Raw genomic sequence first — 22,995 nt, forward strand, 5'->3', positions numbered from 1 at the left:
ATCCCATAATGTTCCCATCAGTCCTCATCAGGTTCCATTCACTCTTATTTACTTGTGGGTCGTCCCATATTGAGCTGTGGCGTTTCCTTCCTGCAGCTTTACAGTAGACATCTCTAAGAAAACTACAACTAAGCTGCTGTTATCTGACTCCACTTTAGTTTTAGTTAGTTTATCATTGTTCATTGTAGTTTTTATTTAGTTCTTGTTTTTGGAAAACTTGTCATTTGTATTATTATTTCAGTTTACTATATTGTTTTAGTTTTAGTTAACTATAATAACCCTGGATTTAGACCGGCATCTGATTTTTCCAGACTTTCCTGAACGCATCAGAGGAATTTACAGGTGCGTTTAAAAAAAATAAAAAAATCACTAATAATAATAATAATACTCATTCACTGCAGCTTTCGGGACCTTTAGTGTCAGAGGAGATGATTATAGAGGAGACGGACACTGAGGCGTTCAAAGACATTTTTTTTTTAATGTAGTGAAAATTAAACCATTAGTTATGAAACAGTGATTTAAATTTAAAATCTTATGAATAAATAAAAACTGGAGAAATAAAAAACACGACTCATGATTAAAACACTGATTGCTCTGATTCACTGTCACTGGAAACTTTACAGCAGGAACATGACACAGCCTGACACACACACACACACACACATACACACACACACACACGCACACACACACACACACACACACACACACACACACACACACACAGCTTTACATTGTTTGTTCTGGCCTGTACATTTATTGTTACGAGGGGAATTCACATTCAGCCAGATTATCTACTGTACACCTGGTTGACAGTGTGTGTGTGTGTGTGTGTGTGTGTGTGTGTGTGTGTGTGTGTGTGTGTGTGTGTGTGTGTGTGTGTGTGTGTGTGTGTGTGTGTGTGTGTGTGTGTCTGTGTTTGCACAGTGTGAGAAGTTGCCAGGTAATCCATTCTCTCTGTCCGGAGGAAGCGATGACGATGTGTTTGCTCTTCGTCTCCGACGCGTCACAGAAATATTTCAAGTTGGAGGAAAAAAAAAATGTTTCAGGAATTTTTCTGTTTATTTCCAGTTTTTTTAGTTTCTTTTAAAAAAAAGAGTGAAACTTTAACTTTTCTTTTGTTTCTTTGGGGTTTTCTCTCATAATTTCCAGGATTTTTTTCTAGATTTCAGTCCATTGATACTTGAGGAACACAAAGTGAGGTCATTGTGTCATCATCACATTGATTTAACTGCTCTAATACAAACGTGTGAACTAACATTAGAAAAAAAACACACATGATGTCTATAAAAATAAAAACTCTGGCTATAGTTACACTGTCGATTCATAAACTAACACACTCTACGAACAATCCTCTGGTTTCCATGGCGACAGCAGCGTCGTCATCTCTTGCCCCAGAAGTGCTCCCGTCTCTTCTGGGCGCGCGCCAGGACGACGGACGCCGCGGAGCAGGAGGCGGCCGAGCGCCACGACATCACGGAGAGCCGGTCGTCTGGGCAACGGGAGGACAGGAGTGTGTAAACGACGGAGGTGAAGGTTTAAAAAAAAAAAAGTTAAATAAAATAAAAGATAAAAGTGGTGGACTCACCGTCGTCAGAGCCGCAGCCTCGACCCGAACACTGCAGCTCCCTGAACCTCAGGCCGAGCTCACCTGCACACACACACACACACACACACACGATCAATCACACGGCCTGTCACAATCTTATTTATAATATTATGTTATTTATATATTTTATTCACATAATATCATATATTAATTGCAAAAAGATGAAAAGTTTGTAACATTGTAACTTGGTGATTATTGTAAAATGAATTTGTGCTGCAGGGATTGTCACCTGATAGGAGGCCACACAATTATTGGGAGGGGATTTGGAAAGAATTATTCTCTATATTGAACAGTGATTAACCTCTGACCCCACAATGTTATATTATAGGAGCAACTCCCTAAGGAAGCTGTGTCTATTACATTAAATGAAAGTTCACGGAGTTAACTTAAGTTCAGGAGCAGGGCCACGCCTCAACCACGCCTCTAATCACCGGTCAAGCCTACAAATACCCGGGTCAACCCCTTCCTTCCTCAGTTGCCTCGATTTCTCGAGGGGACACGACGCGCTTCCTCGTCGCTCCATGCCGCCACCGCCGCGGACCCCGACCTGCACGTCTCGTCCCCGCCTCGGGCCTCCCGCCGAGCCGCTCGCCTCGGCTCTCCTGACGGTCCCCCGTTCCCGGTTCCGCCGGGTCGGTGGATCCCCGGTCTCCTCTCCTCCATCCGCGGCCGCAGCGTGCGGAGCCCCGACGCCGACACGCCTCTCCTCGTCACCGCAGCGGCTCACCTCGGGCAGCCACGCCGGGTATTCTTCCCGGCTCGGCGCGCCCTCCTCACGGATTCGGCCGGCTCCGCGTCCGTCGTTTCATCTTTTCTCCACCTCTATCAACATGCTGGCAACGACTGCAACCAAGTCAACCGCGCTTCCGGATTCCTCCTCCGGGCCAGCCCGCCCGCGGCGTCACGCGTGACTTCACGGGGCCTCCGCTGCCCGCTTCATCATCGGCTCCCCCCAGCAGCTTCAGGTCGTATCTCCCTGTGCATCCTCTCTCCCATCTCTACCAGGCATCTTCTGCCTTCTTCTCATCCCCGTGTCTGCAGGCTCCACAAACCTCCCGTGCACATCTCATCCCATCCCCTCTACCCTTCACCCCCTCTCCCTCCCTCCCTCCCCCGACACCTGAATGTTCGTTTTCTCGTGTGTTGCTCACTACGCTCAGGCAGCGGCCACGCCACGCGCGACATCACTGGGCCTCTGCTGCCCTCATCGTCGGCTGACAGGCATCGTGCCGGCTCTCTCTCACCTCCATCAGGTAATTTTCTTTTTCTCATCCCCATGCCTGCCCTGCAGGCTCCACAAACCCCTCTACCCTTCCTCCCTCCCCCCACCGTCCGTATGTTTGTTTTCTCGTGTATTGCTCTACTCTCAGGCGGCGGCGGCGGCGCACGTGGCGTCACAGGGCCTCCGCTGCCCTCATCGTTGACTGACAGGTAGCCTATCGTGCCGTCTCCCTCTCACCTCCTAGCCTCGCGTCACCTGGTGTCTGTTACCTCCGAATTCGTCTGCTTTCTGGTTCCCGTCTGTAGCGGATTCCGAAATCACCAAATTCACCAAAATAAGTGTTCACCAACATAGAACTTATGAAAACATTAACTTGTAATACAATAACTGCAAAAGGTTAACTTAATGGCTCGGGGACTTTCTTGTAAATTATAGCTATTCCTTAAATTAAAGAGTTTTACCGCATTTTATTAATTTCTGCCTTTTCTCATCCCCACGCCTGCAGGCTCCACGAACCTCCATCCCCTCTACCCTTCCTTCCTCCCCCCATCCCTTCCTCACCACCCGTACGTTTGTTTTCTCACGTGTCGCTCACTACGCTCTGGCGACGTCGTCACGGGGCCTCCGCCGCCCGCTTCATCGGCTCCCGGCGGCGGACAGGTCGTATCCTCTCTCGCCTCTGTCTGGCGATTTCTGCCTTCTTCTCGTCCCCCATCTCTGCAGGCTTCTCCCGTGCACATGCATCCCTTCATCCCATCATCCCATCATCCTTTCCCCTACCCTTCCTTCAGCCGCCTCCAGCGCCACGGCCTCTGCTCCTCCCTCCTTTCCGTTTACCTGCTCGGCGGCTCACAAGCCAGTTCAGCTACTCAGTGGTCCAACCACGGGATCACTCTCTTCACTCGCAGCCTCTTTCATTTCCACCTGGTCTGTCCTTACCCCCCCCCCCCACCCCTCATCCCTCGTCCCTCCACCCCCATCCCTTCCCCAGCACCCAAATGTTGTTTTCTGTTAAAGTGTTGCTCTCTAGCCTCCGTCCGACTTCGTTTGAACGTAACTTTACCGTAGGTCCGTCCGACTCCGTGCCATAGCTCATGGAGTTACGAACGCGCTTCTTGTTCTACTTCCGTATCACGTGGCTCGTACCCGCGGCGGGTACCTCTGGGGCTCACAGGTCTTTACATCACAGCCTCGATGGCTCCTCGTGTTTAACCTTTCCTGCTGCGTCACCAAGCTGCATGTCAAACCGTGGCTCGGCAGCTAGGGACGGTCATCGGCAATTTCTAGTGAGTATTGACTCAAATGTTTTCGTTAAAACCGCGACATGCTTTCTGCCGTTCGTCTACTTATTGCTCCACTTCTGTCTCTGTCTTGAATCTGTTTGCTGCGAAAGCACGAACGGACCCCGCATTCGGTCACCTGGGGTATAAGTTTCAAATTCATCGATTATTCAAATTAAAAGGAAAACATTTCCATCACTTCTCGTCCCATGTGGCGCAACGGTAAGGTGGAGGTCTGTAGCATCGGTGCGCGCATTGTACAAGCTTGCGCGTGCTCCGCGGTCGATCCACCATATGTTCTCAGCCCAGGCAACGTCTGCCTTCCTCTCATCCCCGCGTCCGTAGACTTCACGGACCTCCCGTACACATTCCTGCGTCCGTAGACTTCACAGACCTCCCGTACGCATCCCTTTGTCCCTTTCTCCACGTAGCCTTCAGCCATTCTCGGCGGTACAGCTTCTGCACCTCCCTCTTTTCCAACCGGCTCAGCAGCCCCACGCAGCCCCATCACGGGCTCTCTGGCATCTTACCTTCTGCCTCCTCCCATCACCCAAATGTTTGTTTTCTCTCCATGCATCACTAACTATTATTCTTTTCAGTCTCGGCGGCATTGCTCACCCAGCCATCCCATCGCCCCCCCCCTGTAACTCCGGCATTACGCTGGCGGCTATTTGTTCTTTCCGCAGGTGTTCCCGTGGTGCGTATGCATATTGGTGTGTATGTAACTAATCTCTCTTTCAGCAGCACTGTTTTCCCGGCCTGCTTTGTCGGACCGTCGCTCTTCTCTCGTCGCTCGCCAGATTAGTTCTGTTTTCCACTTTCTGATGTGCCGACGCCTTTACCAGGACTCGGTTCTGTCCAAGGGCTTCGATGGCTATCGTAGGCAAATGTTCGTTTTCCGCACGGCTCATTGACTTTGTCTCGCTAGACTCGGGCTCCCGCTCTCCTTCGTTCGTCGTGTACGGGGCAGTCCATTCCTCATCGCTGCCTCTCTTTTGGGGGTTCGAAGCGTCCCAGATGTCTTTAATACTACTCCGATAACACCACAGCCATAGATCTAAAGAGGAACTTAGCAGGATTACCCGGTGGCTACGCTACACTTAACCTTAATAAAAGCTCCAGAGTAAGTATGTTAAATACATGACTTGCGACCGTTACAAGCGAGAACAGAGGCTCTCTGCCTTCACCTGGCGTCTCACTGCTGAAAACCAACCTTGCAACATCAGCGTAGTTACACGGTCGCCGCCTCGGTGTCCCAGCTCTCGTCTCTGCGCTCCGCGACACAAACGCGCTCCGTAACCTGTAATCTTTGTTTATGATTAAGTCTACAAAACACACAGCCGTAACATCGTATATGTTATGTACCATCTTCCACAGCGGACTCATCGTCCTTCCATTACTCATTCTCACATTACCGCATTAATCAAGGCTCGTGAAAATGGGAGCCTCCTCACACAGCAAGACGCTTGCCACTCCCTTCCGACCCTCTGCATTCGTACTCTGCGCCTACGCTATACACGTCTTAACTTCGAGGTGCTCCAAATTCATCCCAACCTCATCCTCCTACGATCCGTCGCATCATCCCTAAATGCACCAGTTCTAGGCACGTAGCTAACGCACCTCCGCAACGCCGTCAGCTCAGAAATAATTCCCACATACTTCTCTCGCCCTTCCTAGAATAAGCACTGCGTCCTCAGCAGCCAGACAAGACATGTTCGGACCAACCGCCAAGGTCCGGGCCGTCGGTCGTCAATAGCATTTCGCGCACACATCCTCCACTACGACCACAACGACCTGTTCAGCCTGCTCGCGATGCGATTTTATTTAATTCAACTTTTGGGGGCACGAATCCAGCTCGGGCGGAACAACGCCGAGACGGAACCCCCACTCTGAGTCTCCCTCCGCCGGTCTCCGGTTTATCTTCCCAGACGAGACGCGACATCAACCTCCCCGCACCTTTACCACTCTCGTACAATATCATTCATTCATGTTCATCATTTCATCCCATTAAATCGTCTAATGGCACATTGTTGTGGCGTGGTCCTTGTTAGTGAAATGAAAGTTCACGGAGTTAACTTAAGTTCAGGAGCAGGGCCACGCCTCAACCACGCCTCTAATCACCGGTCAAGCCTACAAATACCCGGGTCAACCCCTTCCTTCCTCAGTTGCCTCGATTTCTCGACCCACCCTCCCTTCTTCCCCTTGTCTAGGCGCCTCCCGGCTCCAGCCTCCTCCCGGATCATCCTCACTCTCATCCCTCCATCCTTCCCTCCCTTCCTCCATCCCTTTCTTCTTAACCAACGCATTCCCTTTCAGATCTCCTCCACAGCATCGTCTGGGGGGCACGAATCCAGCTCGGGCGGAACAACGCCGAGACGGAACCCCCACTCTGAGTCTCCCTCCGCCGGTCTCCGGTTTATCTTCCCAGACGAGACGCGACATCAACCTCCCCGCACCTTTACCACTCTCGTACAATATCATTCATTCATGTTCATCATTTCATCCCATTAAATCGTCTAATGGCACATTGTTGTGGCGTGGTCCTTGTTAGTGAATCATATTATTAAGGAAGATTATGTTTCTTTTGTTTGTTTTGCTTTGTTATTTGTGCAATTGCTTTTATAGGTGAGATTTAAATATAGGCCCGTAGTGGGTTTCTACCTCACCCGCACATGTTTGTTTTTTTAATTTTATTGTTGCTTTTATAATCGTGCAAATAAACATAAACATAAAGAAACAGCACACCTTCACCTACCACTTACGTCATTATTTTTTTCATGTTTTCTGATACCTTGTGCTTTTGTACATGAAATGAAATTGTAATATTAATATTATAAGGTGGAGGCTTATAAATAAATAAGCCCACCATGGTTTTTTGCCTCACCCTGCACTGTTTCATTGTTACCTATCATGTTTTATGTGTATTGTGCAAAAATAAAGAACCAAGAACTAAAATAAAATAAGATGGACATTTTCAGAACAAGAAGGGCTCCCGTAAGCAAATAGTTAAATCTACCAATGTGAAAACACTATCAAACTATGTGAGTGTATAAGTGTTTTTGTGATTAATGAAGAAACAATCCAATGAGCCGAAGTTGTTTGCCAAACTATTATTTGTTCGCCTGCTCAGCTTATACATTTCTTGAATAACTTTGATTTTTCATATGTATGTAACACAGAAAAATCTGATGTAAACCAAAATATATACATCTGAATGCCAATAAATACTTGGTTAAAAAAACAACAACTTGATGATTATTATTTTTTCTTCTAATTATTAACTTCTCAGTTTTACAAACTGTAAAGTCGTGTGAATGATTGTTGAAATGTTTTAAATCCGGCCACTTTATGCAAAATAAACAAACGGAGAAGACAAATGTCCTCCTGTCTTCTTTTACACTTATTCAGTTTTAATCTCTGTAATCCACTTGGTTTAATATAAATACACTTTTTTAAATGATCGCTGTATGGTCACTGTGGTGCAATGAATTCTGGGTAATTTAATACTGTATCTTGTTAATGATAGATAGATAGATAGATAGATAGATAGATAGATAGATAGATAGATAGATAGATAGATAGATAGATAGATGCAGGTTGAGTGACTGATCGGTGCTGCTACTCACCGTTGTGCTGGAAGTCGGGGTGTCTCAGGGTGCCGTGGAAACCGTGCAGCGGCGGCGGGACCAGAGGGGGCGGGGCCACGGGAGGTGGAGGCGGCGGCGGCGCTTCCTTCATCCTGATTGGTTTAGAGGCCGACGGTTTGTGGTCGGGGGAGGGGTGGAGACTCTCTGACCACGCCTCTCTGCGCTTGACGGGCAGCTCGGCTGTGGCGTCTCCTCCTCCTGCTGCTGCTGCTGCCATGGAAACGGCCGACCCGCTCCTCTGAGGACGAACACGCGTCAATGTCGTTTAGTTCACACACTTTATATATTAAAGGGATAGTTCAACATTTTGGCAAATTGGCCCATTGCCATAATCCCTATAGTCATAGCAGTAGGTTCGTTACCTTTAATTGGCGGTGCAAGCTGTTTTTAGAACGGCGGAGCAGAGCCGTGAGCTGCTCAGAGCTACGCTACGGAGGCTCATGGGATTTCTTGGTTTCCCTCATCAAACTCATCAAATACACAATCCAACAACTCCAAAACGCTCTGGTGGACAAGTTGTGACCTGCACATTCACCACGCTATGAGATAATAACACAACGTTACCACACAGAGTTGTTTTAGAGGTAACGTTGTGTTATTATCTCATAGCGTGGTGAATGTGCAGCTCACAACTTGTCCACCAGAGCGTTGTGGAGTTGTTGGATTCTGTATTTGATGAGTTTGATGAGGGAAACCAAGAAATCCCATAATGAGCCTCCGTAGCGTAGCTCTGAGCAGCTCACGGCTCTGCTCCGCCGTTCTAAAAACAGCTTGCACCGACAATTAAAGGTAACGAACCTACTGCTATGACTGTAGGGATTATGGCAATGGGCCAGTTTGCCAAAATGTTGAACTATCCCTTTAACCCTTTGTAACATGTGTCTTTTTTATTCATCATCATTATTTCCAGGAGGCGTCACCTGTTGTCTCAGAGGAGAAGCAGCTTCATCACCGCTCTTCACTTTCCCCACTAGGATAGCGCCACCTGCAGGACGGACAGAGGTTTAAACAATGTGTGTGTGTGTGTGTGTGTGTGTGTGTGTGTGTGTGTGTGTGTGTGTGTGTGTGTGTGTGTGTGTGTGTGTGTGTGTGTGTGTGTGTGTGTGTGTGTGTACCAGTAGCAGGTGTGGTGAGGTCGTGGTGAGTTCTCTGGACCGGTCTGATCTTCAGCTTCGGCGTCGGCAGCCTCCCCTCCTCCCTGCAGCGGCGGCAAACAGGAAGTCAGCATCAGAAACAACACAACACAACACACACACACACACACACACACAGAGACACACACACAACATCGTTCGAGCAGCTCCACGTTTCTTCTTCTTGGTGTTAGCTCGAACAATGTTGTGTTTTCACATCAGGTCAAAACTCACTCGTCTGAATTTTCTTCTCCTCCTTCTTCTTCTTTTTCCTCTTCTCTTTCTTTTTGTTTTTGTTTTTGTTTTTGTTCTCTTTCTTCTTCTTCTCCTCCGCCCCAGGCCGTGCGTCTTTCAGCAGGAGGACTTTTGGATCTCTGTGCGTTCGTTCTTTGTCTGGTTTTGTTGTTTGTGTTGTTTATTTCTGAGCCTGCGACAGACGACCTCTTACTGGAGACAGAGGAGCCGCTGCAACACACACACACACACACACACACACACACACACACACACACACACACACACACACACACACACACACACACACACACACACACACACACACACACACCAGGGTTATTATAGTTTTAAAATTGAAAATCCATTAGTTTTTATTTTTATTTAGTTTTTCAGTTTACTATCTTTTATTTCAGTTTAGTTTTAGTGAGTTCAACAAGTGATTAAAGGGATAGTTCACCCAAAATTGAAATTTCACTCATTATCTACTCCCCCTCATGTGGACTAAGGGCTGGGAGAAGTTTCAGAGTCCTCCGTGGCTTCTCTGAGTTACAGGGGGTCTCGGTGTAGGTATAATTTGGACGAACTGGGAAGAGAAGCTTCCGCTACAAACAAGCTTGAAATATAGACTTATTTAATTTTTTTCGGGACAATTTCGCATTTCGGGGCTTCAATACAAGACGGACATTACATACAAGCAGCATGTAGGTATTTGGATGTTTTTTGGTGTGTCTTTTTGTTACGAAGACAGTTGGTATCCATTTGCAACCGTTATATGGACATGCACTGCTACGCCGAGACCCCCTGTAACTCAGAGAAGCCACGGAGGACTCTGAAACTTCTCCCAGCCCTTAGTCCACATGAGGGGGAGGAGATAATGAGTGAAATTTCAATTTTGGGTGAACTATCCCTTTAAACAGTTTTATTTTTTATTTCTGAGGAATTCACTATTCTCTTGGTTTTTATTTAGTTTGGTCTTAGTTTTAGTTTTCTTCATTTCAGTTTACTAGACTATTGTTCCACTGCTAGTTTTAGTTTTAGTGAATTATACCTGGCCAGGTCCAGAGCTTCAACGCTCGGCGCTGAGCTGTGACTGTCTTCGTCCGGACAGAGGTCAAAGGTCAGGCGCGGGGGCGGGGTGGGGGTGTCGGTGGAGGCGGAGGACTCGGTGGTGTCGGACGGTTCCCACAGGACGTTGTGCTCCGACTGCAGCTGGTTGAGGTGATCTCTGGAGAAGTTGATGCCCCAGGCTCGACGACGATACACAGAGGCTTCCTGACGCAGCTGCTTCAGCTGCTTCACCTGGAGGAGAGAGGAGGCGACGTCAACTAGTGTTGCTTTAGTCGAAAATTATTATTATTTTGAATTATTATGATGAAATATCGTTGTCAACGTGATGAAAACGAGACGAGATGCAACATAAATGTTGGTCATTTTAATGTTGTTGTGCATGCAATGTTGTAGTTCGTCCAGAAGGAGGCGCTCTTCAGTTATTATTGTGTTGGTTAAGCCGGAAGAGGAAGAAATAAGGTTCAGAGAAAGACTGATAGCATGCGAGTGTAACACAGGTTTTTGCATAAGAGTTACGCTGTATTCTTGTGTTTTGAAAAGCTAACTAAAAGTGTGTGAGTCACGAAGTGCATCGGAGTCTTATTTCTAAAACTTTACAGTCATGTGACGATAACTATGATGAAATGTATAATGCAATAATATTCTTGACGAATAAAAACAAGACCAAATGTGGTTTACGAAACAAAAACTCTGCAAACTCTGCAAATATGTGCAGCCCGGACCTAGCTCTCCTCCTGCTAGCTGCGCTACACTGCAGTTAAACAGTGAAGTAATGAAGGCAGAACTTTAAAACCGTGATTTTGGCCTCTGTTATCCTCAAAATATCACACATGCTTTGCAACATCCACCTGTTCCTTATGACACAACACTGACTGTGAATAAACTCTGTTAATATGAGAGAGCAGTGCTACATGTGAGTTTTTGTCACATAGCTCTGTTTACTCTAGTTTCCCGGGTAGACCTTACTAGTTGACTGTCGAGCTCGGGACTGTTTCCATCAACAAAGACAAAAACGTGAGGAAAACATGGATTTAGGAGAAAAAAAAAGATTTTTGGATGGGAAAAAACGCAGTTATATTCAAATTGATGCATTTTTCCCATCCAAAATCATTTTTTGGTGTTTTTGTAGGTGCACATATTTTTCTCAGGATTTTTCCCATGGTCGCACTTGGGGACCGTTACCACACAGAGTTGTTTTAGAGGTAAATACAGAGACTGCGAGCTGAAAAACTGCCCCCGACGGGAACGCTCATCAGCGGTTTTGCATGAATTTCCCTCTAAAACAACTCTGTGTGGTAACGTTGTGTTATTATCTCATAGCGTGGTGAATGTGCAGGTCACAACTTGTCCACCAGAGCGTTGTGGAGTTGTTGGATTGTGTATTTGATGAGTTTGATGAGGGAAACCAAGAAATCCCATAATGAGCCTCCGTAGCGTAGCTCTGAGCAGCTCACGGCTCTGCTCCGCCGTTCTAAAAATAGCTTGCACCGACAATTAAAGGTAACAAACCTGCTGCTATGACTATAGCGATTATGGCAATGGGTGAATTTGCCAAAATGTTGAACTATCCCTTTAATAAACTTGATATTTAATTGAACCGTGCACAGATTCAAGACAACAGGTGCAGCAAACCAGAACCAGAACAGAACCGAGTCTGATCCATGTTTCACATTAGCTACAGAGTTGTTTCTTTGCTTCATGTTTCTATCTGTGAACGACGATGAGCTGATGTGACTTGTTTCGTCTCATCTGTCCACGAAGTTTCTGGGACAAGAACGTCCTCTGGTCCGTTACTGTTGTCAGTTTCAAGTTATTTCAGGAACACTTGTCCCATGTTTCCAACATTCTGCATTAGAAACTGTTTTCTTGTCTGTAACAACATCTATTGCACGTATGTCCGTCCTGGGTGAGGGATCCCTCCTCTGTTGCTCACCCTGAGGTTTCTCACATTTTTCCCTGTTAAAAGGGTTTTCCATGGAGTTTTTCCTCAGTCAATGTGAGGTTCTATATTGTGTTTCACTGACGCATGTCATAATCAATATTTAGTACGAAACCAACTGCAACAGTTTACGCATCTAGACTGAATGGGTCACACTCTCCTCCTTTCCCTCCCACTCCCACTGATTTCTGGCCTCCATGTATTTTCTCCATTATCCCCAAATGTGTGGAAAGAAAGAAAAAACAAGTCAATGTGATATGAAAAAGCACAGCATACCGACAGTTAACAAAAGCAGGCAAATCTACATCTTTACATGCTGCATTGGAAAATCTCAAGAGGGCTCCAAGGTCCAAGGGACGAGGACAACGCAGACCCAGTCTCTAAGGGTAGAGGATGTTGTTACGATGCGATGTGAAGCCCTTTGAGATAAACTGTTTGTAAAAACCGGCTATACAAATAAAATTGCCTTGTCTTGCTTTGTGGGTTTTTCTTTCTTCAACACTATTCTGTCCACGTCTGTGCATATTAAACAGAGCAGCGTGTGACATCTACGGATCAGATTTCAGTTTGAGTCACTTTTTTGCAATTTCACTGAATCAAACATAAAAAATGACGATGATGTGACTTTTGTGGGGAACATCTGGCGGCTCCAGCTGTTTGATCCAGAAAGTTGCAGCTGCAGATTCTGATGATATTTGAGGGAAATTCATCATTAATGTCGTTTGACGCCTCCTCCTCCTCCTCCTCCTCCTCCTCCTCCTCCTCCTGCTGCTGCTGCTTCTGGTAAACCTGGTCATAACCCGAAACCTGACCTCGACCCTGACCTCGGTCCACACTCTGGATTACCCCCCGCGCGGGGCCGTCGTCAGGGGCGACCACAGCCTCACCACAGCGCAAACCTGACGCTGCAGCTCTGAGGCTGTTTCCTGTGAACAGGCGATGACGTCGTCGCTCAGAGAGAGAGAGAGTGAGAGAGTTACCACAGGACAACGGAAAAAAAAAAGTTTGATCGGACCAACGGCTCCACGTCGCCCACGGACTCAGAGATCTCTCTTCACATCAGAATAAAAACTCAGTATTAATCTGAAGGAGGTTGTGCAACTTAATAAATCTGCAGAGAATCAGGTCACATGTGTGATGAGTTTTAATGATGTTGTAACTTCCTCCAGACCTCACACTGCAAACATGCAGCCTCACCTTTTATTAGAGAAACAAAACTTTGTGATTTAACGAAGCAAAAATGTGGAAAAAAACTCAGCTGCACTTTCTTCTGAAGTCATTTTTCTATTTTCACAGACTTTAAAAGGATAGTTCAACATTTTAGCAAATTGGCCCATTGCCATAATCCCTATAGTCATAGCAGTAGGTTCGTTACCTTTAATTGTCGGTGCAAGCTATTTTTAGAACGGCGGAGCAGAGCCGTGAGCTGCTCAGAGCTACGCTACAGAGGCTCATGGGATTTCTTGGTTTCCCTCATCAAACTCATCAAATACACAATCCAACAACTCCACAACGCTCTGGTGGACAAGTTGTGACCTGCACATTCACCACGCTATGAGATAATAACACAACGTTACCACACAGAGTTGTTTTAGAGGGAAATTCATGCAAAACCACTGATGCACGTTGCCTTCAGGGACAGTTTTTCATCATCAGTCTCTGCATTTATCTCTAAAAGCAACATGTTTGTCCTAAAAGGAGCTGGACGAGCTGCAACAGGTGGATCCATCGTGGTCCAACCTGTCCCAAGATGCATCGCAGGCAGGTGAGGCAGCGAACCAAACAGACAGAGGCCGAGGTTTACAGTGTGTGTTGTGTCTCAGCTTTAGATCAAATGTTAAAACTGAATTCTGTGGGAAAAAAAGAGCGAGTTTCAGTCTGTAAACGGTTCAGGTTCATGAACAGTTTGTGGTTTAGTGGGAAAATAAAGTTGTGGTTGTTTTGAATAAAGATATTAAAACGTGACGACGTGCAGACGACAAACTGTCAGAAGAAGTTTCCTGGAGGACGAAGAAGCTCCGACAAAAAAAAGATCTGCTTAGATCTGCTGATCTGCACGTACACATTTAGAAGAAAACAAAAAACTGAATAAGCTCATTTTTCTACATCGATAACAACTCCTTTTGATTATGATGATGCAAAGGTTGCTAGGCGACAGGACAGGACAGAACAGAACAGAACAGGTGACGATGCAAAAAGAGAAAATGCACCGTGGACAAAAACTCTCAGTTCGGCCTTCACAGAGCGACGGCTGCAGATCAGATCCAAGTCCAGGTCCAGTACGGTCTCGTACGGCGTAAAAAAACCCAGTTTTCGTAGAACTCGACAGTTTTTTTCCTCTCTGCTTCAGACTCTGTGGTTTCTGGGTTTTTTTTTTTTCTTTCTTTGCAAACTTTCTGCAGTTGTTGGACGTTTTCAGCTGATCTGGTGTCAGCAGAGAGAAACTTTTTTTTTTCTTCAGCGGCTGCCCCCCCTCTGCAACGACACTTTCCACAGGACTGGTGGGAACCTACCTGTGTGTGTGTGCGTTTGTGTGTGTGTGAGTGCGTGTGTGACTAACAGTGCGTTGTTTCCCTGAAATGAAGCTCTGTGGTTTCACCGCTGACACTCAGCGCTCTGGTTTTCCATCAACGACACACACACACACACACAAACACACAGAGTTTATCTAGAAGGCGGGCAAATCCCCGCTCAGTCGAATCAGCTGATCGACAGGTTGAAATCTTCAGGTGGTCGAAGTTCTGCAGAGTTTGATCTGAGCTGATGAGACAAGAAAACAGCTACACAACTACAGATACACAACTCTGAATGTCTCTGATCTGTTGTTGCTCAAAGTGAATTAAAAGGTTCAACACTACAAACACACACACACACACTTTTATTTGCTGCTCCAAGCTGCAGCAACAGTGACGATTAATTCACAGCTGAAAATAGTCGCCAACAGATTTATGTCTTCAGTGGGACACACACACACACACACACACATGCACACAGAAGAAACAGTGTGTGCACCAGAGTTAAGATTCTCTGAATGTCCTGTGATGTACGTTTTTTTTTATGTTTTGTTTATTATTATTATTATTAATCAGGCTATATGAAGCTATGTTGTGATAATGTCTAATGTTATGTCACCCGCTCTGGCGAAATGAGTCGGAAGTTGCAACATTCTATTTTTAGATAATCAGCCGATGACGACGTGGAAAACCAATAAAAAAATCGAAAAAAGCTCATTTCAAAGAAATGACGTTCTACTTGCAACTTTCTAACTCACTCTTGAACCGTTTATGACAGAGACGAGTCAAGCTGCAAACAGCATCTGAATCGTGAGATTCTCCGCTTTCCGAGGGGCATTAAATGTTGCATATATGACAAGAAGGGACGGTATGAGGTCCGTGTAATCACGTGGTACAGAAACAGACGCTAAACAGAGCGTAGCAGCGATGCAATGCTTGCACATGTTTTACAAAAAATGGAATAACTTCTAAACCGTTTATGACAGAGACGAGTCAAGCTGTAAACTGCATCTGGATCGTGAGATTCTCTGATTTCCGAGGGGCATTAAATGTTGCATATATGACAACAAGGGGCCGTATAGGGTGCGTGTAATCACGTGGTACAGGAAGTGAGGCCAGTGTCATGGAAGTGAAATATTCCTCCTCCGGCCTTTAAACACAATTTTCTCAGGTTTTTAATCAGAAAAAGAGATTAATTCAAATAGTCATATCTTGAAAACCATCCAAAACCATCCAATGTATGACTTTGACCAGGGCGTCATTTTAAAGGCCCCATGGCATGAAAAATGTGATTTTGGTTATGTTTTTGTGCTTGGGGAGGTCTTTGGGCCACGTATATACTGCCCCATGCATCAAACTGGTCATAAACGGAGAAACGCACACCGCATATTTGTAGGAACTGTCTCTTTAAGACGAGCAGATAGCACTTCCTCCTTTCTGTGATGTCACACACAAGGTAACTCCGCCCACCGTGACCTTTTTTTTTTTTTTTTCAATTTTTATGAATGCAGCTTAGGTTTCAGTTACTTGCCTGTGATTGGCCCAACCACATGCCACTCAAAAACAGTGAGCCAATCAGAGGAGAGGTTCTCATTCTCTCTTCTGATTGGCCAAATGACCTGTGCCTGCTAGAGCTCCAGAAAGAGGCAACAGAAAGGGGCAGTAGAAACGATATTAAGCAGATCACAGGTACTCAAAACCAATGATACATCTTGTTAGGGATATCAGCAGGTAAATAAACCCAGAGAAAAGTGCACAGCATGAGGCCTTTAAAGCTTATTTCCATTGATACCAAAATCTCAATTTTGAAATTTGGGTCACTGTGACTCATTTTGCTGCATCAGGTCACATATATAACAGTAACACGTCATACTGTGCTGCATAAGTAGATGCATGTAAACAGCTTTATCCGGTTAATTTAGAACTGAACGGTCGACTTATTGAAGAAATGTTGGGTTGAAATCGGGCTCAGGCTCTTAGTTAGCTACAGTTTATTTATTTATTTTTCCTCTTTTCTCTCTGTGTCTGTCTTGTTTTTGTTTGAATGTGAGTCGTGTATGTAAAGCACTTTGGTCAACAAACACCTGTTGTTTTTAAAATGTGCTATAGAAATAAAGTCGACTTGACTTGGTTTGACTTTATGGGCCGGGTTCAGACAGAACGTGTCCGGGCTCGGATCAGGACGGGCTGGATGCTTTGGGGCCGATCTACCTGAGAGCAGCTGACTCATGATGGAGGGAGACCAGAGGACAAGACGCAACATGTGAAGTGTGTCACTGTGTGTGTGTGTGTGTGGGTGAAGTTGTTTGTAGAAACTCAGGCGTCAGTTTCTGCTGCAGTTTCTCCAGTTTCTGTGATTCTACATCAGAATCATCAAACTGAAACCTCTGAGAGTTTTATCACATGATGCTGAAATGAAGCTGACTTATATTTACCAATGTTGTCGATCATTGTTCGTTTTTATTTGAAAGTTAAGATTGAAATGTTTTTTTGTTTTTTTCCTATAAATAATGTTTTGATGAGTCACTTAATTTAGGATTCTATGTAGGATAGTCAAATAAAAACTTTCATCTGTCATTACCATCATATATTTATTGGCTTTTTGTTGTTGATATTGTGAAGTTCGATGTGTGTTTTTATGGAGTGTGTGATGATGACTGACTGAATTAAAATGAATATAGTAAAATAAACATCCTTCCATCTGTTATTGGTGAGGAAACTTTCACATACTTCCTCTGCTGTCCTTTCAAAATAATAAAATTCCCCCTCCCACCTATCCCCCGATCCCTCACAGACACACAACAGTGACTCCTGACCTGAGGGGCGTCGCCGTCCGTGGCTCCGCCTTTTTCTGGGATCCTGTAGAGGGGAGAACGAAATCTGGACTGATACTCTGTCAACATCCTGTCAGACAGACAGACGGGCTCATAAACACACATGGAGTCGCACAACAGAGACACACAAGGAAACAACACACACTAGGGCACACATCAGTCTTCCCCCCAAACCAGACTTGAATTTCTAACCCTTCTTATGTTAAATATTCCAATTATATGCTAATTTTCTTTTCAAACTTTCTATTTTTTTTTTATCTCATTATATACGCCTACACCGATACCAGCTTATTATTACTAAAGGACATTACAACCAAATCCGTTACTGTGCGTTCACACCAAAAGCTTCCGAAGCTTCAAAAACGCCAGAAGTCATTCATTTTCAATGAGCCACCAGAGCGTCACCAGACGAGAAGTTGAGTCTCGGTTCACTTTATGGTGATTAGCTCTGATCATGTTGTGAATTGAATTTGTATTTTGTTTGGCGGTTTCTTTCCTGTATTGCAAAGTTTTAAGCTGTTATTTCTGTTATTTATTTGTATATGTTCTGAGTTTAATCGCCATCCTCCTTTTTTCGGTTCTGCCATATTTTAAGTATATTTCAAAGTTGTAAAAGTTTGGGTATGATGTTACTGTGGTGGATAAATCACATTGCCTTTTGTTAATTGCTTCCTTTGCTCCGTACTGCACGTCAATCCGCTGCTTTTGGGGTGTGAACGTGCAGTTATGTAACGTTTGCAACACACTTAAGTTTTACCAACTCAATTTAAAAACTTCAAGAGAAATTGAAATATTATAAGAAGTGGTGCAACGGATCACAGTTGATCCGTGATTTGTGCCGATCTTTCCACGGATCGGCACACGACCGGTCTGCGGATCACTTGCCAAATAGACGGGCAATTAGAAAAACTCTGCTCGTATATTTGAAGCTTCAGCTAATTTGAATTCTGTTCGTTCTGACAGCCCCTAACACACACACACAAACACACACAAACAACAAAACACACACCTGTGTCCTCTCCGCACCTGAGGAGGAGGAGGAGGGGGTGTGACATCACCATGTGGAGGGGAGGGGGCGTCGGGATGTGGGCGTGGCTTCTTCTGTGACTCCTCCCTCCTCTTCTTGTTTCTCTGGAAACAGAAGCAGATTCAAGTCGACTGAGGTCAAACAGGTTTTTAATTCACAAAAGTCAAAATAAAAAGTGCTGTGTGTGTGTGTGTGTGTGTGTGTGTGTGTGTGTGTGTGTGTGTGTGTGTGTGTGTGTGTGTGTGTGTGTGTGTGTGTGTGTGTGTGTGTGTGTGTGTGTGTGTGTGTGTGTACCATGTGTTTCTGGAACAGCGGGACTCGCTGATGCTCCAGATGTTTCCGGAGGCGCGGCCCGGCGGGGGGCGCGGCGCCCTGGAAGTTGCGCTGATACTCCGTTTCCATGGCGACCCAGTCGGTCTTGAAGGGAGGGACGGACCTGTTGCTGGAGTGCAGCACCTGCAGGACACGTGGAGGTCAAAGGTCAAAGGTAAAAGGTCAGCGTCAGAGAGAAGTCATTTAAATATTTATCAATGAAAACAGTGATGAGACTGAATGAATCATTAAACCACTTTGAAAACATAAGATCAATCGATCAATTAATCAATAACTGATTGAGTTCAGCTCGTCAAACAGACGTTCTAGCTCCACCTGGTGGACACGGCCCAGAACTGCACCTGTTCAGTCACACACACCTGTTCCCCAGCCACAGAGGGGGTGTCAGTTCTTTTATTGATTTATTTATATTTATCATGAACTGAATAAACTACACTGCCGTTGTGGTTACCATAGCAACCTGCCATCCCAGACTGGATCCACAGCTTCTGTCAAACAACCTGCTGCATGACTGTTTTTATTATTCACCTACATTGATTTTAGTTTCGTTAACATTGACGACTGCTTTGATATTTTTTCAGTCTTCGTTCATTGATAAAAAGCCAATAAAGTTAATTGATGAGGTCAATTAGAATGGGTTTAAATACAATACAATCAATTTACCGTATGAAGAGATTTAAAAGAAGCTACTGAGGTTGTCTGCCTGTAGTAGCATTTAATATTAGTATTTAGTAGTATTTAATATTAGTATTTAGTATTCAATATTAGTATATATATATGAGTATTTATTATTTAGTATTGTTTAATATTAGTATATATTAGTATTTAGTATGATTTAACAGTATGACAGGGTTCCTACAGCTTAAGCCAACTTAAATTTAAGGCCTTTTAAGACGTTTTTAATGCCACTTGAAATGAAATTTAAGACCGACTTCACAATAAACACAAATGCAAAAAAAAGAAAAACGTCACCACATCTATTACATAGGGTTAGGGACAATTTTACCCACTTTCCTATGTGGTCCAAGGTAAAGTGACTGCTACATGAATGATTGGGGGAAAAAAAAAACTGATTTGGGAGCTGGTGGCGGGGAGAAATTTAGCCTTGACGGCCGCCACTAACTTCTCTATGTCAGAATGTTACCAATTATTTTGAGATTTGAGACTAATTATAATCATAAAATCCCACTTACCACGTGTTAACATTTTTAAGACCTTTGAAAAATGTATTTAAGACATTTTAATGCCAATTAAGGCCTTGTTTTTAGATTAATGAATTCAATGCCTTTTAAGACTTTTTAAGGATCCGTAAGAACCCTGTATGAAGTGTATTTATTTCTAGCGTGATGCAGCGTCGTACCCGTTCTGCCGTCAGTAGAGGTGAAGCAGCAGGTAAATGTTTCCTCCAGCTGAACTGTTTGTGGTACTCTGACCTTTGACCCCCGGTCCTCTGACCTCCGGTCTTTAGCCCCGCCCTCCACCTCAGAGCCTGATCCATCTGCAGCAGCACGGAGGAAGGAGAGGAAGGAGAGGAAGGAGAGGAGGGAGAGGAGTCGTCATTGGTCCTGTTTCATCCTGACACTTGTTCCTGTTGCTGGTTGTGCAGTGTTTTTTAGATTCGACTCACCTCATTGGCCGAGAGCTGCTGCTCGTCAGACGCTGATGTCAGAGGGCGGCCGGGCTGTGGTTGGCTGTCAGGCTGAGAGGGGTGGAGCTTTCCTGAGGAGACACGCGATATTGATTAATTAAAGAAGTTGGTTGGAGTCAGTATCGTCTTTTTAGTCTGTGTCTGTTTGTTTCTACACAGTTTTATTGTCATTTTAATGTTTAATTTGATCGCCTGTGATTGTATTTTCTTGTTTTTACTGTTATCAAATTCTCTTTTAAGCACTTTGTACTTTGGTTTGATAAGTGCTCAATAAATAAAGTCTATCTGACGTTATTCACACAAACCCAACTCAAACTACAGTACATTAAAGCAGAAGTAAGCGGAATATTTGTGTTAATATAAGTCTTAAATAGTTGTATCTTCCGGCAGCAATCACTTATATAGAGTGTTTGGTCTGAAACACGGGTCTGTCAGTCCCTCTGCTCTGCTGTAAGCCGAGGAGAAAACTTTCCTTGTATCCTACAACCTTTATCCAATGAGGAGAGAGAACGGCATAAAGGGGCGGTCCTCTCTGTGTGTGCAGCCAAGGGATCGGCTGACAAGAAGTTAGCCAAAACGACCGGATTGCTTACTTCTGCTTTAATTTGATCCCCTGTGATTTTATTTTCTTGTTTTAACTGTTATCAAATTCTCTGTTAAGCACTTTGTACTTTCATTTTATAAGTGTTCTATAAATAAAGTCTATTATTATAATTCCCTCACTGCTCTGACGTTATTAACACAAACCAACTCAAACTACATTAATACTAATATTAATATTAATAACATTGTTTCCATTGTTTTATTTCAGAATATAACTATTACTTACTGGGTTTTCCAGGTTCTGCAGCAGGCCGTGGTCCCGATGGAGTTTTTGGTTGAGCAGCAAATTCAGATTCTGCCCGAGACTCAGGAGGAGGCGTTGGAGGTCTTCGCTCCAGCGAGGGCTTCCTCCTGTGGGCTGAGCGGCTCCGGGAGGCGTCTGAGGAGGAGGAGGAGGAAGGAATTCAATATTAAAACGCAGTCTTGGATCAAACCTGAACAGATCCACCAGCTGTGACCAGAAACACTTGTTCCTTCAGCTGTTATTGGATGTAAAGTGTCGACGCAGACTTCCTACCAGCAGAGGGCGCTGCTCTGTGAACATGAGCTGCATCTGATGGACTGAGCAGAGACGAGCAGGACTGAGCCAGACCAGAATGACCGAGCCTCTTCTGGCGCTGGGAACCTGCTTCTCTGCTGCTACCTGAGAAACAAAGCAAAGGTGTTTAAACTTTAGATTTTTGAAGGATAGTGATAAATATTTGTTATTGATTATGGTCTATTTATATGAGGGAGGAGGTATAAGTGACATTTTAATCATTTCTAACCAGGTAATTAAATTCTTTAAAAGGAAAAACCTGATAAAAACGCAGAACGACAGTTCATCTAACAGTTCTTACCCATGTGATCAGGGCGGAGCCCGGTCAACGGCGTGCAGCGCTGAGGGGAGACGCTCCTGGACCGAGGAGCCCCGAAGCTCTTCTGGTACTCACTCTGACTCTAACACACACACACACAGACAGGCATGTTTGGTGGCTGTGAGCTCAAACATGGTCCAGTAAACAATCCAGAGTTAATAAAATGATGCATTAGATAAACAGCCATGAAAAAACCCAGAGAATCTTGGATTTTAATGTTTTATTATTTTAATTATTATAAGAATGATTCAGCTTCACTTGAGCCATACAGTGTAAGACACTATCATAGGTTAGTTAGACAATAACTTTGTATTGAATTGAAAGGAAGATGCAGGTTCAACTCATAAGTCTAAAATTCATTCTGCATAATATTACAAACAATAAAAGTTAGATTCTGAAATTGACTAATGATTACGCTCAGGAAACTCTGAGTTTCCACAGTGTGAATCCGTTCTGCTTCTGTGTTTACACTGCTAAGTAATAAAATATAATATAACTGAGACTTCATTCAGTAACATACCATAATAATACTCATCAGCTGCAGCAATGACAACAGTCTTAACTTACTGATGAATGATCAATAATCAATACAGAGAGTTTACAGAGTTGTACGTATAACGTTATGCTCCATATCACATCCTCAGTAGCTGTAACTGTAACTGTAGTGGTAACACGTTACTAGAACGTTACTTTACAATGACGTGACGTGATGTGACGTCAGTTTGTCACGTGCTCTGTCCACAATACAAACGGGTCTATTATCTGTCCCTGATTATCTGGATTATCTGATCACCTCAGATGATTAAATCGCATTGATCCTGACTCTGCAGTCTCGTGCCGGTTCAACAGGACCAGACTGGTTCACCAGAACTGGAAAAACTGACGCTTATCTGAACCCAGAACCAGTTTATAAACAATAACAACAGTCCGGTTAGGGAGTTAGCCGTTAGCTTCGTGTGGCTAATGCTAATGCTAACAGCTGCACCTGTTGCTTAGTTACCTTGAAGCGGACCGTCATGGTGACGCTCCCGCCGCTGACCGGACA

General features: G+C 44.6%; 1 protein-coding gene across 1 annotated transcript; it reads right to left on the reverse strand.

The window, feature by feature from the left end:
* Positions 1 to 1,382: 1,382 nt before the first annotated feature.
* On the reverse strand, positions 1,383 to 22,995 carry mdm1 (Mdm1 nuclear protein; the record flags this gene model as incomplete). The annotated part of the gene is made up of 17 exons (XM_083999354.1): positions 22,951 to 22,995; positions 21,933 to 22,032; positions 21,611 to 21,736; positions 21,320 to 21,472; positions 20,470 to 20,561; positions 20,203 to 20,340; positions 18,804 to 18,965; positions 18,492 to 18,613; positions 17,465 to 17,552; positions 10,177 to 10,427; positions 9,272 to 9,356; positions 9,126 to 9,193; positions 8,874 to 8,956; positions 8,679 to 8,743; positions 7,738 to 7,996; positions 1,589 to 1,651; positions 1,383 to 1,492 (listed from the first exon to the last, which is right to left on the reverse strand). The coding sequence occupies exons 1-17, from the start codon at positions 22,966 to 22,968 to the stop codon at positions 1,383 to 1,385; spliced, it is 1,983 nt and encodes a 660-aa protein (XP_083855480.1). The 5' UTR covers positions 22,969 to 22,995.

The sequence above is a fragment of the Trachurus trachurus genome (assembly GCF_905171665.1).
Source record: "Trachurus trachurus genome assembly, chromosome: 23".
Lineage (NCBI taxonomy): Eukaryota > Metazoa > Chordata > Actinopteri > Carangiformes > Carangidae > Trachurus > Trachurus trachurus.